The following is a 12,029-nucleotide window of genomic DNA, read 5'->3' as shown; positions in this document are numbered from 1 at the left end:
ATCACACGCAGCATGTGCTTTATGTCATGTAGTCATCTGAGGCACGGGTCGTCAGTGAGGTCAGACGGTGCTAGAGGGTGGTTGGTGGGGTCAGAGAGGTGGTTCAGGAAAGTCTTTATGGATGTGTCAGAGGCTTGCATGTCCGCTATGTCGTTGTTTGACATCTGCGGAGTCAGCGTTAGAGGCTGTGAGGGTGGCACTGTTGCAGGAAAAGTTTGTTTGCTTCGGGTTATCACTGCAACGTTCAAGGTGGGTGGGAGGGTTGGAGGTGACCATAGAGTACCGTGCAGTGCGCCAGTCTTGGCAAGTGCATCGGTTTGGTTGTTCAATTCTTTGTCAAGGCCTGGTTGCCTTGAGTGTCCTTTCACCTTCTTCCAGTAGACAATCATGTTGTTATTTCTTGTGATGTCATCACATACCTGGAACAGGTGTTGGTGTTTGATAGGCTTGCCGTTCGAAGTTTTAAAACCATTATGTTTCCAGTTTGGAAGGTGGCATGTGAAACTGAGAATGGTGTAGTTGGAGTCTGTGCAGATCAAGAGTTCTCTGATGTTATGGGTCGATGCGATTTGCAGAGTTATGAGAATGGCTGCAACCTCCGCATACTGTGATGACTGCGGGCCCAGCTTGAAGTGTTGTGGTGGGCACGGCAGGTCATTTACCCATAATACACCTGCTCCTGCTTGACGAATGCCCTCTTGGTTGTAGGAACATCCATCGACGTAGGCTGTGGGCATACCTTGGCATGCATTTTCTTCAAAGAACCTGTGACAGGTTAGTTGTTGTTGTTGGGGTTCTACCACATCCATCGTTGCAGCTGGTGTGTTATCATAGCAGTTCTGGCAGGCAGCCAGGCCGTTGCCTAGCGCCGACTGGTGATTCTGAGCATATCGTGCCTCAACATTGCGCCCTTGGAGGGCCATTAACCACGTGGCTATGCGTGAGTTGGTGACCACGCCATCTCGGATACACTGGCTGTTGAGAAACATGACAGGCTGGTGGCAAGTCTCTATGATAACCTTTTGGGCTCCAATGTAGTTGGAGAATCTCTGGATGGCCCATACCGTGCAGAGCAGAGCTTTTTCACAGTCTGAGAATTTACTCTCGGGTGGAAGAAGTGTCTTGCTGGCATATGCGATTACTCTCTTCTCTTGGTCATGCCGTTGGTACAGGCCAGCACTGAGACAGTGGCTGGAGAATCCAGCTTCTAAGTAGAACTCTTTTTGTGGGTCCGGGTAAGCCAGGCACGGAGCGGTGCATAGGTGTCGTTTCAGCTCGTCCATGGCTTGTTCTTGGACCTCTGTCCATACAAATGGGCAGTGTTTTTTCAGAAGGGCAGTTAGAGGTTTTGCAATGTCTGAGTAGCTCTCGATGAACTGCCGCGAGTAATTGCAGACCCCTAGGAAACTTCGCAGCTCTGAGATGTTGGTGGGTGGCTTGATGTTTTGAACGGCTTGAATACGGCTGGACTGTGGTTCGATGCCCCGTGATCCTATGAGTAGGCCCACATAGTTGACCTTGGTTTGGCACCATTGTCCTTTGTGGAGGGTGATCTTGGCGCCGGCAGTGGATAATTGGTTCAAAACATAGTCTATTTCTTTCATGTGGTCAGCCACTGTTGTGCTCTTCATGAGAACATCGTCTACGTAGATAAGATTGCCTCTTGTTCTGGCATCTGGGCATGCTTTGTTCAGGAAGATGTTGAACTCGGCAGGTGAGTTGGCATAGCCGAACGGACACCTTGTGAAAGTGAATTGTCTGTTGCCGAACGTGAAAGCTAGCTTGTGCTGATCTTCTGGATGCACTGGTATGGTCCAGAATCCAGAGGCCACATCGAGTGTAGAGAAGATGGTGGCTCCTCTGATTCTGGGTATTTCCTGCTCCAGCTGAGTCATGGGCCATTGTGACAGTGGCACCTGTTGATTCAGTTTCCTGTAGTCAATGGTGGGTCGCCACTTGCCGTTTGGTTTGAGGACGGGCCAGATGGGGGCAGAATAGGTGCTGTTGCATGGATGGATGACACCTTTTTCAAGCATGGAGTCGATAATCTCTTGCACTGGTTCGTGTGACGCGATGGGGATCTTGTATTGTCTGACAAAGGTGGGAGGAGCATTAGGGTGCGTTGGGATGCACACGGTGTGGAGCTTGGTGAGACCAAAATCTAAAGAGTCTTTGGCAAATGATGCTTTGAACTTGTAAAGGACTCGTTTGAGTTCTTGTCGATCTGCATCATTATTAATTACGTCAGCGTCTTTTAGAATTTGCTGAACTTGAGACTCAAATCCTGGATACGGCTCCTCTGTCGGTGTGTCGTCTGTCGTGTTGGTAGGCAGAGGTGCGGCAGTGTCATCAATCTCGCGGGTAGGCTGTTTGGAGACTGTGTATACTGCAAGGTGTTGGTCCTTTGTCAGTTCTGTTCTGCATACCTGGTCTTTGTCCACTGGCATGACTGAAGTTATGGAGATGATCTTGAAGGGGGTTGTGAAGACGGTGTTGTCTGTGTGCCCTTCGGGTATCATTGAAGCTGGGATGGGCCCAATGATTGGTAATGTGAGTTCAAAGTCATGAAAGTCGTGGCTCACTAGCCATCCTGCCAGGTAGGCTTTTGGAATTGTGATGTCCATTGCCGTGCAGTTGTTGAAGAGGATGTAAACAGCACGGGATGACACTTCAGTGAGGGGCGTGGCTTCCAGCATGAGTCCAAGTTCAACGCATTCGGGTGAAGGTTGAAAGAAACCCAGCGTGTGGTTTAGGGTTTGACCACAGCGCATGTTGAGCCGAACAGCAACCCCTTTGGTGTATGCTGGTCCTACAGTTTCCTGTTCGTTGACCAAGGTGCAGACCTCTGGAATGGTCTGGCCTGACCGGAGGTTCGCAGTGTTGGTTGGAATCACAGGAGGCTGTAAAGATAAGTAGGGCCCACAAGACCTCATTAATAATGTCTACATGAGTGTTGAGGCGAATCAGAATGTCTGCTCCAATGTCGACATCATGGGGCAGGTCTGGAAGGACCAAGAAGTAGTGGGTCAGACACCGGTAGTTCCACTTCAAGTTCAAGGCGCAAATCCTTTTGGCAGTCACCATTGTTGATGGGCATGAGTTCAAAGGAAAACGGGTGCGCTTGCTGGCAGATGGAAGGTCCGGTGTGTCTTCAATGAGAGCATTGTATAGTGAGAGGCTGATGACTGAGTTGTCTGCCCATAGTGCAAGTATGGTGTCAGTGGCAGTTACGCCATTCAAGTGCAGGTAAGCTGTGACCTTGGGGCAGAAGGAGTCAAAGTCTTGGGTGAGTTGAAATGTGCAGAGTAGCGAACTTGAATCTCGCTCGGGTGCTGATGCTGTGTCACTGTGTCTGGCTGTGAGAGTTCCCGTGACCTTTGTGACCTGACAGTCTGGTTCAGGTGATCGGGGTGGCTGAAGGGGGAGAGGTTCTCGCACTTGAGCCCACATCTTCAGCTGTCTGAAGTCCAACAGGTGCTCGAAGCGGTCTAGTAGATCTTTTCCGATAAGGAGGGGATATGTGTTCATCGGCGAGATGTACACAGAGTGTACCACACTCATAGGACCAATTGTCAAGTGAATGGTTCAAGCCGGACGTCATTTTGGCTGTATGACTGTACATTTAGCACACAATTTTGAGATTTCAGAGTTCGATTTTGCCTCTTAGCTTCAAATTTGAGTCTTTCAAAAAGTTCAGCTGATATCAAAGTGAGATCTGCTCCAGTGTCTACCAGGGCTTCGAGTCTCACCTCATGTTCCACAGTGATGGCGAGATAGAGTTTTCGTGCTACCCCCTTTTCGATCAGATTCCCCAGGAGTTTTGGTGTTGGGGCTTGTGTGGTGATCGATAAGCAGTTAGGGTCGGTCTCGGGTGACTCGGTGCCGAGACACACAACCAAAACAGCACTTTCTGGTATCTTAGGGGCTTGGTCACTGGTGTGACGGATTGTGTTGTCTGCTGCAGGATGTGTGGTTGTCAACTGCAGTGAGTGGGTTTCGCTGTCACCTGGTGATGTGATAGCTGGTTCGGTAGTCTGTGTCTGAAGAGCGGTGCTCTGGGTGCTTGGTTCAGTAGGAGGGCAGTCAGGAAGGGTGTTGGTTTCATGCCTTATGCTTAGTCATGAGGAGTCTGACCTGTCCTCTTTGTCTTTCTTGTGAGGTTTCTTATGGAGAAGCTCTTTCAGGATTTTCATGAGCTCTGCGGTCTCTGACGTGGCCTCACTGTTTTTCTGTGGGGTAGGCTCGGACTTGGACTTGCCTGAGGCATGCCGCGAGGTGGTCCGCTGCGGGTTGTCTGGGCTTGACGTCCTCGTCGATGGGGTTCGGTTCTGTGCGGGCCGTCGGTTGGCTTCCCATGTGGCTCCACCCTTTTGGTTGTGGGATGGCCGTGGGCTGTCGTAGAATCTTTCAAAGCGCCCGCTCTGGTGCTGAGAACGAGCACCATGACGGTTGTGCTGCCCTCTTCTGTCATGGAACGTCTTAGCTCGTGGTAAGAAGGTCTGTTACTGTGGTGCTGGTGGGCGCCCTCTAGGGCCAGCTCTGAGCGCTGATCAGTGACAGGGCAAATGGTTGGATTTTTTACAGTCTTTTCAGAAGCAATCTTCTGCTTGGTGAAAGCTTTATGGGCTAAGTCTCGCAGCTGTTGGGTAGTCATGCTACGAGGGCAGGCCAGGACCCCTAAGTGATGGCTCACCGTGGGATGCAGGTTCCGGAGGAAAAGAGTTTTGAAGTTGAGATCTTCTTCCATACCAGGTTCGTTCTGTGCTCCGAAGTAGGCTCGTCGGATGCGGCTGTAGTAGGCCTGTGGAGTTTCCAGTCGGCCCTGTTTGAGGTCCATAGCGGCGATGAGTCCTTGTTCTGACTCTGGATCAGAGAGTTCTCTGATGAAGGCCTGCCGTAGCTGTAAGTAGTCTGATTTGACAGTCTCTGGTTGTCGATCCAGGAAGCTGCGCACGTCGCGGCTAGACGTAATTCTTAGCAGGTACACTCTGTCCCGCATGGTCACGTTGGGAACAGTGTGCAAGTGAAAGTCTATGTCTTGCAGGTAGGCGTGCACGTCGTGGCCTCCTGCAGGATTTGGGGTGAAGGTAGGGATGTTTCTGGCCAGCTTATCAAGTTCTTTGGGAGCCATGCCGTGGTTAGTGACCAGGCTTTGGTGTGCGGGCTCCCACCCTTTTGTTGCTGACGGGGGTTCTTGGAAGCTGGCTGGTGACATGTTGAATGGTGGGCTTTCACCCCTCTTTTCAGCTCTGAGCTCTTGGCTGAAAAGCTTGGGCTTACTGGTCAGGGGAAACTCTGTGGTGTGCGTTTCCCTTTTCTGTTCACTTTGCAGTCTATAAGAATGTTTCAGTTCATTGTGAACAGTGTCAAGTTCATATTGGAGATGGCCTCTGTGCTGAATAAGTTCATGGATTTCAGCTCGGGCCATGTTCAGGTGCTTTTCACAGGCTCTGGCTTTAGCATCTCTGTCTTTTAGTGCAGTCTCTGCTCTTGTAAGGAGAGACTCGGCTTGTTGCAACTTTTCGTCGAGTTCCTCTCTGGCTGTTCTCTCCGACTGTTCTCTTTGGTCTGTGTCTCGGAGAAGGTTTTCCAGGGCGTTTTGAAGTCTTTCTACTTCCTTTTTCTGTTCTGGGTCCGTTTCATCCTCTTCCTTTCGTTGTTCCTCGGTCTCGAGGCGTAGCTGATCTAGTTGACTCTGAGTTTTGGTTTGGTTTCTACGGGCCTCCTCAGCTTGGAGTTTTAGTGCTGCGGCCTCCTGCTCCAGGTCGAGGTTGCTTTTCTCATTTATCCGTGCCTGGGCGACGAGATTGTGGGCAAGACTTCCGATGATCTTGGTCCATTCTTTGTGGTTGTAGCTCTGTGTTGGCTCGTGGACCATTAGGCTGTCCAATTCGGCGTCCAGTTGCTCTCGACCTAGGGGCTGTAGGTCCCTGGCGTCCTTGGGTAGGACGGTGTCCGTCATTGCGCTCAACCAGGCCTCGAGGTGATCCCAATGGGCTGCGGGACTGGACGAACGGGACATACTGGCTTACTGTAGGCGAGAGAAAAGAACAGCACACACAAAGAGGCCAATGCAAGTACGCGTAGGTTTAGCGAGCTACATTGAGGTGGCTATTATAAGCCGTAATTTTGACTAACTGGGGTAGACAGTTAGACAGTTAGGTGGGCCGAATTTCGCGGGTCAGTGCAGGTCTGAATAAAGGTTTTTGACAAGGCGGCAGCCCACATGGGTTATCTGAGGATGCGGGCTGCCTGTTTGTCTCTTTATTCAGTTTTTCTTGATGGCTCCTGTAGGCTCTGTCTTAATGTGAACTGGAAGTACACACTACGACAGAACAGAACAGCAGAATAAAATAGAACACAATTAATGTTAGGAATAGATAGGCAGGAGAAAAAGAGCCTAAGTCTACCACCACTGCTAGGGTTTATGATAGGACCAACAGGGTGGGGCGCTATCGAGGTATAAACCCTAGGAAGATGGTGTGGCTTAGGGGAGAGAAAGAAAAGAAATGGGCCGAATGCTTAAACGACCGGGGGAATGTCTACTATTATGTGGCCTATACTGGTGGGTGGATTTTACCTTCTTTTAGTTTGCCTGGGGTGAATCGGTGTCACTCTGCTGGGGACCAGCGCGTGGTCAATCTTTCCAACGGTCCCGAACACTGGACCGCAGTGTCCCCGGGCCCTCCGCTACTATCACGGTGCGCCCTCTCAAACAACTTGACTTTAAACACAACCGGCAACACCAAGGTGTCAACTGTCAGACGGCACAACAAGATTGGATTTTCCCTAGAACCCTCGTGAGAGTGGCCCCTCTTCAGGCCCTGGTTTAGGTAATTATTCCAAACTTGCCATGTGTGTCGACTGACGGGGTTGACTTGCCTTTGGAGTGCCAAATTGCTGATGTCGTTTCGTGCCGCACCAATGAAAAGAGACAGAAGAGTCCGAGATTCACACACGGCCAGCGTCGGTAACGCCGGTCGGACAAACCAGCTTGCTGGGAACCACCAGAGATGACTGTCGAATCACCACAGCACACTAGGGAATTCTACATGCAAATACAGAACAGGATTTAGCAAGTGAAAGTCTTAAAGTGAATTAAGGCTTTCTTGTTTAAACCAAATTGAGTAATTGTGTGCGTAGAAATAACAGGCAAAAGCTTTACCGAATAATGATAAATAAAGAGGAAATTTGATAATGATGTTAATTATCCAACCAATCCAACCACCAGAAAAGACAGAAGTAAACAATGGACAGACAAACTTAATCTAAATTAAATTTAAACTTGTTAAACTCAATTTAAATAAGCGTGTAAAAGGATGTCAAGTAGCATCTAAGATAGTAAGGATACAGTCGTAATAGCATATCAAAGAGGGAGAGAAAAAGGAAATAAAAAAAAAAAATGTAAAAAATAATTAATAATTAAAAATTTAAAATAATTAATAATAATTAATCACATTAATTAATAATAATTGAAATGAGAGACTTAATTCAAATTTACATTCGAAATTTGTTTCAAACCAAATTTGAATAAGTGTACGAAAAGTTAGCGATCAGAATTATATCCGATGATAATCACGATTGCTGTAAGAGATCAGTGATAGCATCTGAAATAAAACCAACTGGAAATTAACCACTTCAAAACAGAACGCAAGGAAGAAGGGAGTGATACCGACTTAGCAGGGAAGGTCCCAAAGGGGGCGCGTTTCCTCTAAGTGGGCATTAGTCACCGGAATGAGACTTAACTTTCAATTTAAATTCAAATCTTGTCTGAACCCAATCAAGTGTAACAGTCGGAGGTAGAAGAGTCGTTTAACATCCAATAACATTAGCACAAGCAAATCTTGTAAATGCAAATCTGTATTGACCGTTAAACCGCCCTGTAAATCTTCACAGGGAGAAAGAATTTGAGAAAAGAGATGACCTACAATGAATGTCCACACGATGGCGTACTTGTGCTCGCGCATAGTGACGTCATGGGGTGGGAGTAATTTGAGAACTAAATTAAATAAATATATATGACCTGTCTGATAATGTCCACACGATGGCGTACTTGCGCACGCGCAAGATGACGCCATGGGGTGGGAGTAACTTGAGAACTAAATCAAATAAATATATATGACCTGTCTGCTAATGTCCACACGATGGCGTACTTGCGCAGGCGCAAGATGACGTCATGGGGTGGGAGTAACTTGAGAACTAATCAAGCACTTACAGGCTGCCCTCTAGTGTTTGTCTGCGGAATAACACTCTGTGTGATTTCAAATCAGGGAGAGAGTTCTCACGCTTGGGTTTTGTTGCAAAATCACTATTATTCAATTGAAACCTCGGCGGATCTGTTTTTTCTTTCTTTTTGGTGCTATGCTTCACATAAACGGAGTGGCAGATTCTTTTTTTTTTTTTTGCACTACGAGTAAATGTGGACAACAGGAATTGTACGTCTGTCCGTCGACTCCCATACACATTAGAAATATAGCACTTATTCAAAATGTATTAGGTTTCTGATTGATTAGCTATGTCAATGTAAACCAGGAGTTATTTTATAACGTTTATAATCTCAGGCCTTACTAAGATGAGAAAAGGAGCATCGCTTCACCCAATCTTCTATCGCCCCGACAGAAGAACGTCGTTCTGAACAGGGGGGTTTGTAATATTAAAATATAGCGCGTCTTTACAGAAGCAATTTTAATATTATGAACTGCAGTTTACTGTGGCAATCAACAGTGGCAAAAATAAATGTAAGACATATATTTAGCCGCTGTTAAATGCTGAACTGAGAATCGGCTTTGTGCCTTTCAGTTCAGGCGCTGCATACAAAATTAACAACAAAAATACACAAAATTGACAATGCATTCGTTCACAAAACAAAGCTTAAAATGTGCCCGCATTAATCTCCACCATTATAATGTAGGGTATCCATGTCAGGTTTGGGGAATGTATGACCGATATTACTGATAGTAATCAATGATCAATCATACGATGTGACCCGGACACCAATACATGTAAAAACGCCCCAAAAAGGGCTTATATAGTCCAAGAGTCTGCCTTCAAATATATATAGATAATTAAACACAACGAATTATGATTAATTAGGAATATACATCATATGCAGACAGGCTATATTAATTTTAATAACACCTCAATGGAATTGACCCGTAGGCTACCGCAACCAGTCAGTTCGTCCGCCGAACCACTTTATTAGATATTACTGATCAATTCTCCAAAAGGGTTATTCTTAGTTATAAGCTTATTCATCAAAAGCACGTTAACTTACTTTGATAATATCAGCTCGTAGCTTAAAATCGCACATTAAAGAGGCCTTGTTTTATGACCACCAAACACAGACAATCACGCGTATAATTGATTTTAATACAAGGCACTATGATATATCACTACACTTGACAAACATACATGTAACATAGAATAAACATAAAATAAACAAAATAAATGCAGTAAGGGAAAGTAAAGAATTATTAGAGGTATGGCAAACTTATTACAACAATTAACCCTTTGAAGCCAGCAAGGAAATTACACACTGTGATGCATTTGAATTTCAATGGAAATACTTGCACAAATAGGCCTTTGCGTGTGGCTAAGGCTGTGTGTATGCCGTGTCCTTGGGGCGTCCGTGGCGTGGAGTTGAAACTCACTTGAAGAGGAATTGAAGGGTTGTTCCGAGAAGTTCGAAGCGTCTTAGGAATACTTGTTGAATAGTTGGCGAGTGTTCCGGAGGGTTGCAGAAGATCGGGAGAAGAAGTGAGAGATGTAAGATGGCTTGAAGAGGTCCGGGAGAAGTCCAAGGGAGGTCCTGAAGTGAAATGGGGAAGTTGGGAGCAGCCAAGAAGAAGAAGTTGAAGTGTTCAGCAGAAGAGGGTTGAAGTAAGAGAGGATGAAGAGCGCAGCAAAAGAGAGCGATTTCAATGCTGGATCTGACTTTTAAAGTAGGGAGGTCACACCCCCATTGGGGGGAAGTGACCCAATGAGGCCCCTCCGTTTTGGGCGCGAATTTGCTCCCTTTGTCCGGTCAAGGCTCATTTGCATACTTTATGATTTGGTCAGGACTTTTCTTTGACTCACTCAAAAGACGGTAAACATAGCAGAACATGATTCAAAGGTGATCTTATACTCATATTCCGCTAGGACAAGTCGTACGTTTTAATTTGATACCAAGAAAAATGTGTTTGGTATCACTTAAAAGGGATATACACTCTTCAGCTGTTAAATATCAAGCCTCAGAGTATTTCTACACAAATGAAACAATTCTACTAATTTTGATCTAACACCACAAATACACAACATACAGGGGTAGACATATTTCTTTAAAAATAAGCCTTCCTAGGTTTAAATGGAAGACACACACATTTTTATGTTCAAAGTCTCACATGGCTTTCCTCACATGGTAACACGAGGGTGTCACATGCGGGTTCTCTGTCAATAGTTCTTTGTACTATCACAGACCATTTCCGTGATCTTACAGGGGTTCTTTGTCTCCAAAATAGCTGAGTCCATGATTATCCTTCATTGATTCCTCCAGACGCTACACCTGTATGTATGTTTCAAATGTCTCTGCCCCTGACGTTATTGCTCCATGACACCCGCAAGTGGTGATATGGCACACAACTCTCAGACGCTAGGGGATTTACTCTCTGTGACACCCATCAGTTGCTAGCAAACACTCATACTTAGATTATCACCTGTCTGCACCCTTTTGGATTATACTGCTTATATACTGAAGTTTATACTCTTCATTGAGCTTTGTCAGTTAAATTGCCCCTTACGTATCGAACTGAACATGCCTTCATCTTGTTCAGTCATTCAGCAGATCTTCGTTCACAAGTTTACCCTTCAGTCTGATGTCGTTCAGACTCAAATGACCGAATAGTTCAGTGAAGGGGCATATTAGTTTAGCGGATGACACCAATAATATTTTCCTTCACACCATGCACTTGAATGCTATTGGCTCACGTTGAAATCAGTCTTCACAGGCATGAAAAGCAGTAGAGCTCATTGGCTTAGAAAGGGAGAGACATCATTTACAGATAAATATGAGTCAGTGTATGGAGGTGAACAATTAGATAACTTAAAAGATTTGTTCAAAAAGACTGATTCGTTCACAAATGAAACATCTAAGTTACGTATGCAACCTCCATTCCCCGATGGAGGGAACGAGACGTTGTGTCAGAGAAGCGACACTAGGGGTCTCTCTTGAGCGCCGATATATACCTCTGTTCTATGAAAAAAGGCCAATGAGAAGTTGGCAGACGGTATTTGCATATTCCGACCCTGGACATATGGGCATTTAAGCGGGAGTTCATTCAGGATTTTTCTGAGGAGCCGGAAATGGTCCGGCCACAAACGTGGCTCGGCTCAGCGACGTGGCGGGGAAGACACAACGTCTCGTTCCCTCCATCGGGGAACAGAGGTTACATACGTAACCTAGACATTCCCATTCTGTCGCTCTCTCCACGTTGTGTCAGAGAAGCGACACTAGGGGTCCACCTTTAAATGTGCCATGCACTGAGCCGTGTACGTGAACTGCTGATACAGGAGCGGGCAGGTATTTCTTATGTGCAAAGGCGACCAGCTGTATCAGGCTGCACGTACCCTTCCCCAATGCCCCATTAAAGCCATCAGAATCCTTCTGGTTACCCTGGAGAGGGGAACAAGGTGATGCTTGCCAACCTGTGAATGGGTCAATCCTGGCTGGGCCTCTTTTCTCTCTATGTTTCTTGCATAGAGCAACTACGGCCAGGGCCCTTACATGCATTAAGGGAAGGGGGTCTTACCCCGTAGACCCTGCGGAGACCACACCTACCCTGCAGGGGAGGCAAAGAGTGGCGAATACATCACATGGCCACTTAGGACCTATGTGGGAAAGTTGGCACGGTGGTAGATCCAGCCTCGTAGAGGGGGGAAGCTTACAGCACGGCGACCGAGGCAGCTGGAACTGCCTATGGGAGACACGGGAGTCCGCTCGTGAGGGGACAGTACCGCGGAATTACACACAGGGGGAGTCTGAACAGGAGGCC

At 46.7% G+C, this 12,029-nt stretch overlaps 1 protein-coding gene across 1 annotated transcript; it reads right to left on the bottom strand.

Moving 5' to 3' along the window:
* Positions 1–4,588: 4,588 nt before the first annotated feature.
* Positions 4,589–6,022, bottom strand: LOC127631438 (uncharacterized; the record flags this gene model as incomplete). Its single annotated transcript, XM_052109550.1, has 2 exons — positions 5,417–6,022; positions 4,589–5,116 (listed from the first exon to the last, which is right to left on the bottom strand). Coding segments are annotated over exons 1-2 (1,134 nt in total), but the record flags the coding sequence as incomplete, so codon positions are not given.
* Positions 6,023–12,029: the final 6,007 nt, after the last annotated feature.

The sequence above is a fragment of the Xyrauchen texanus genome, chromosome 38 (genome assembly GCF_025860055.1).
Source record: "Xyrauchen texanus isolate HMW12.3.18 chromosome 38, RBS_HiC_50CHRs, whole genome shotgun sequence".
Taxonomy (NCBI): domain Eukaryota; kingdom Metazoa; phylum Chordata; class Actinopteri; order Cypriniformes; family Catostomidae; genus Xyrauchen; species Xyrauchen texanus.
The sequence above is the reverse complement of the archived record's forward strand: the minus strand, read 5'-3'. Positions and strand labels throughout refer to the sequence as shown.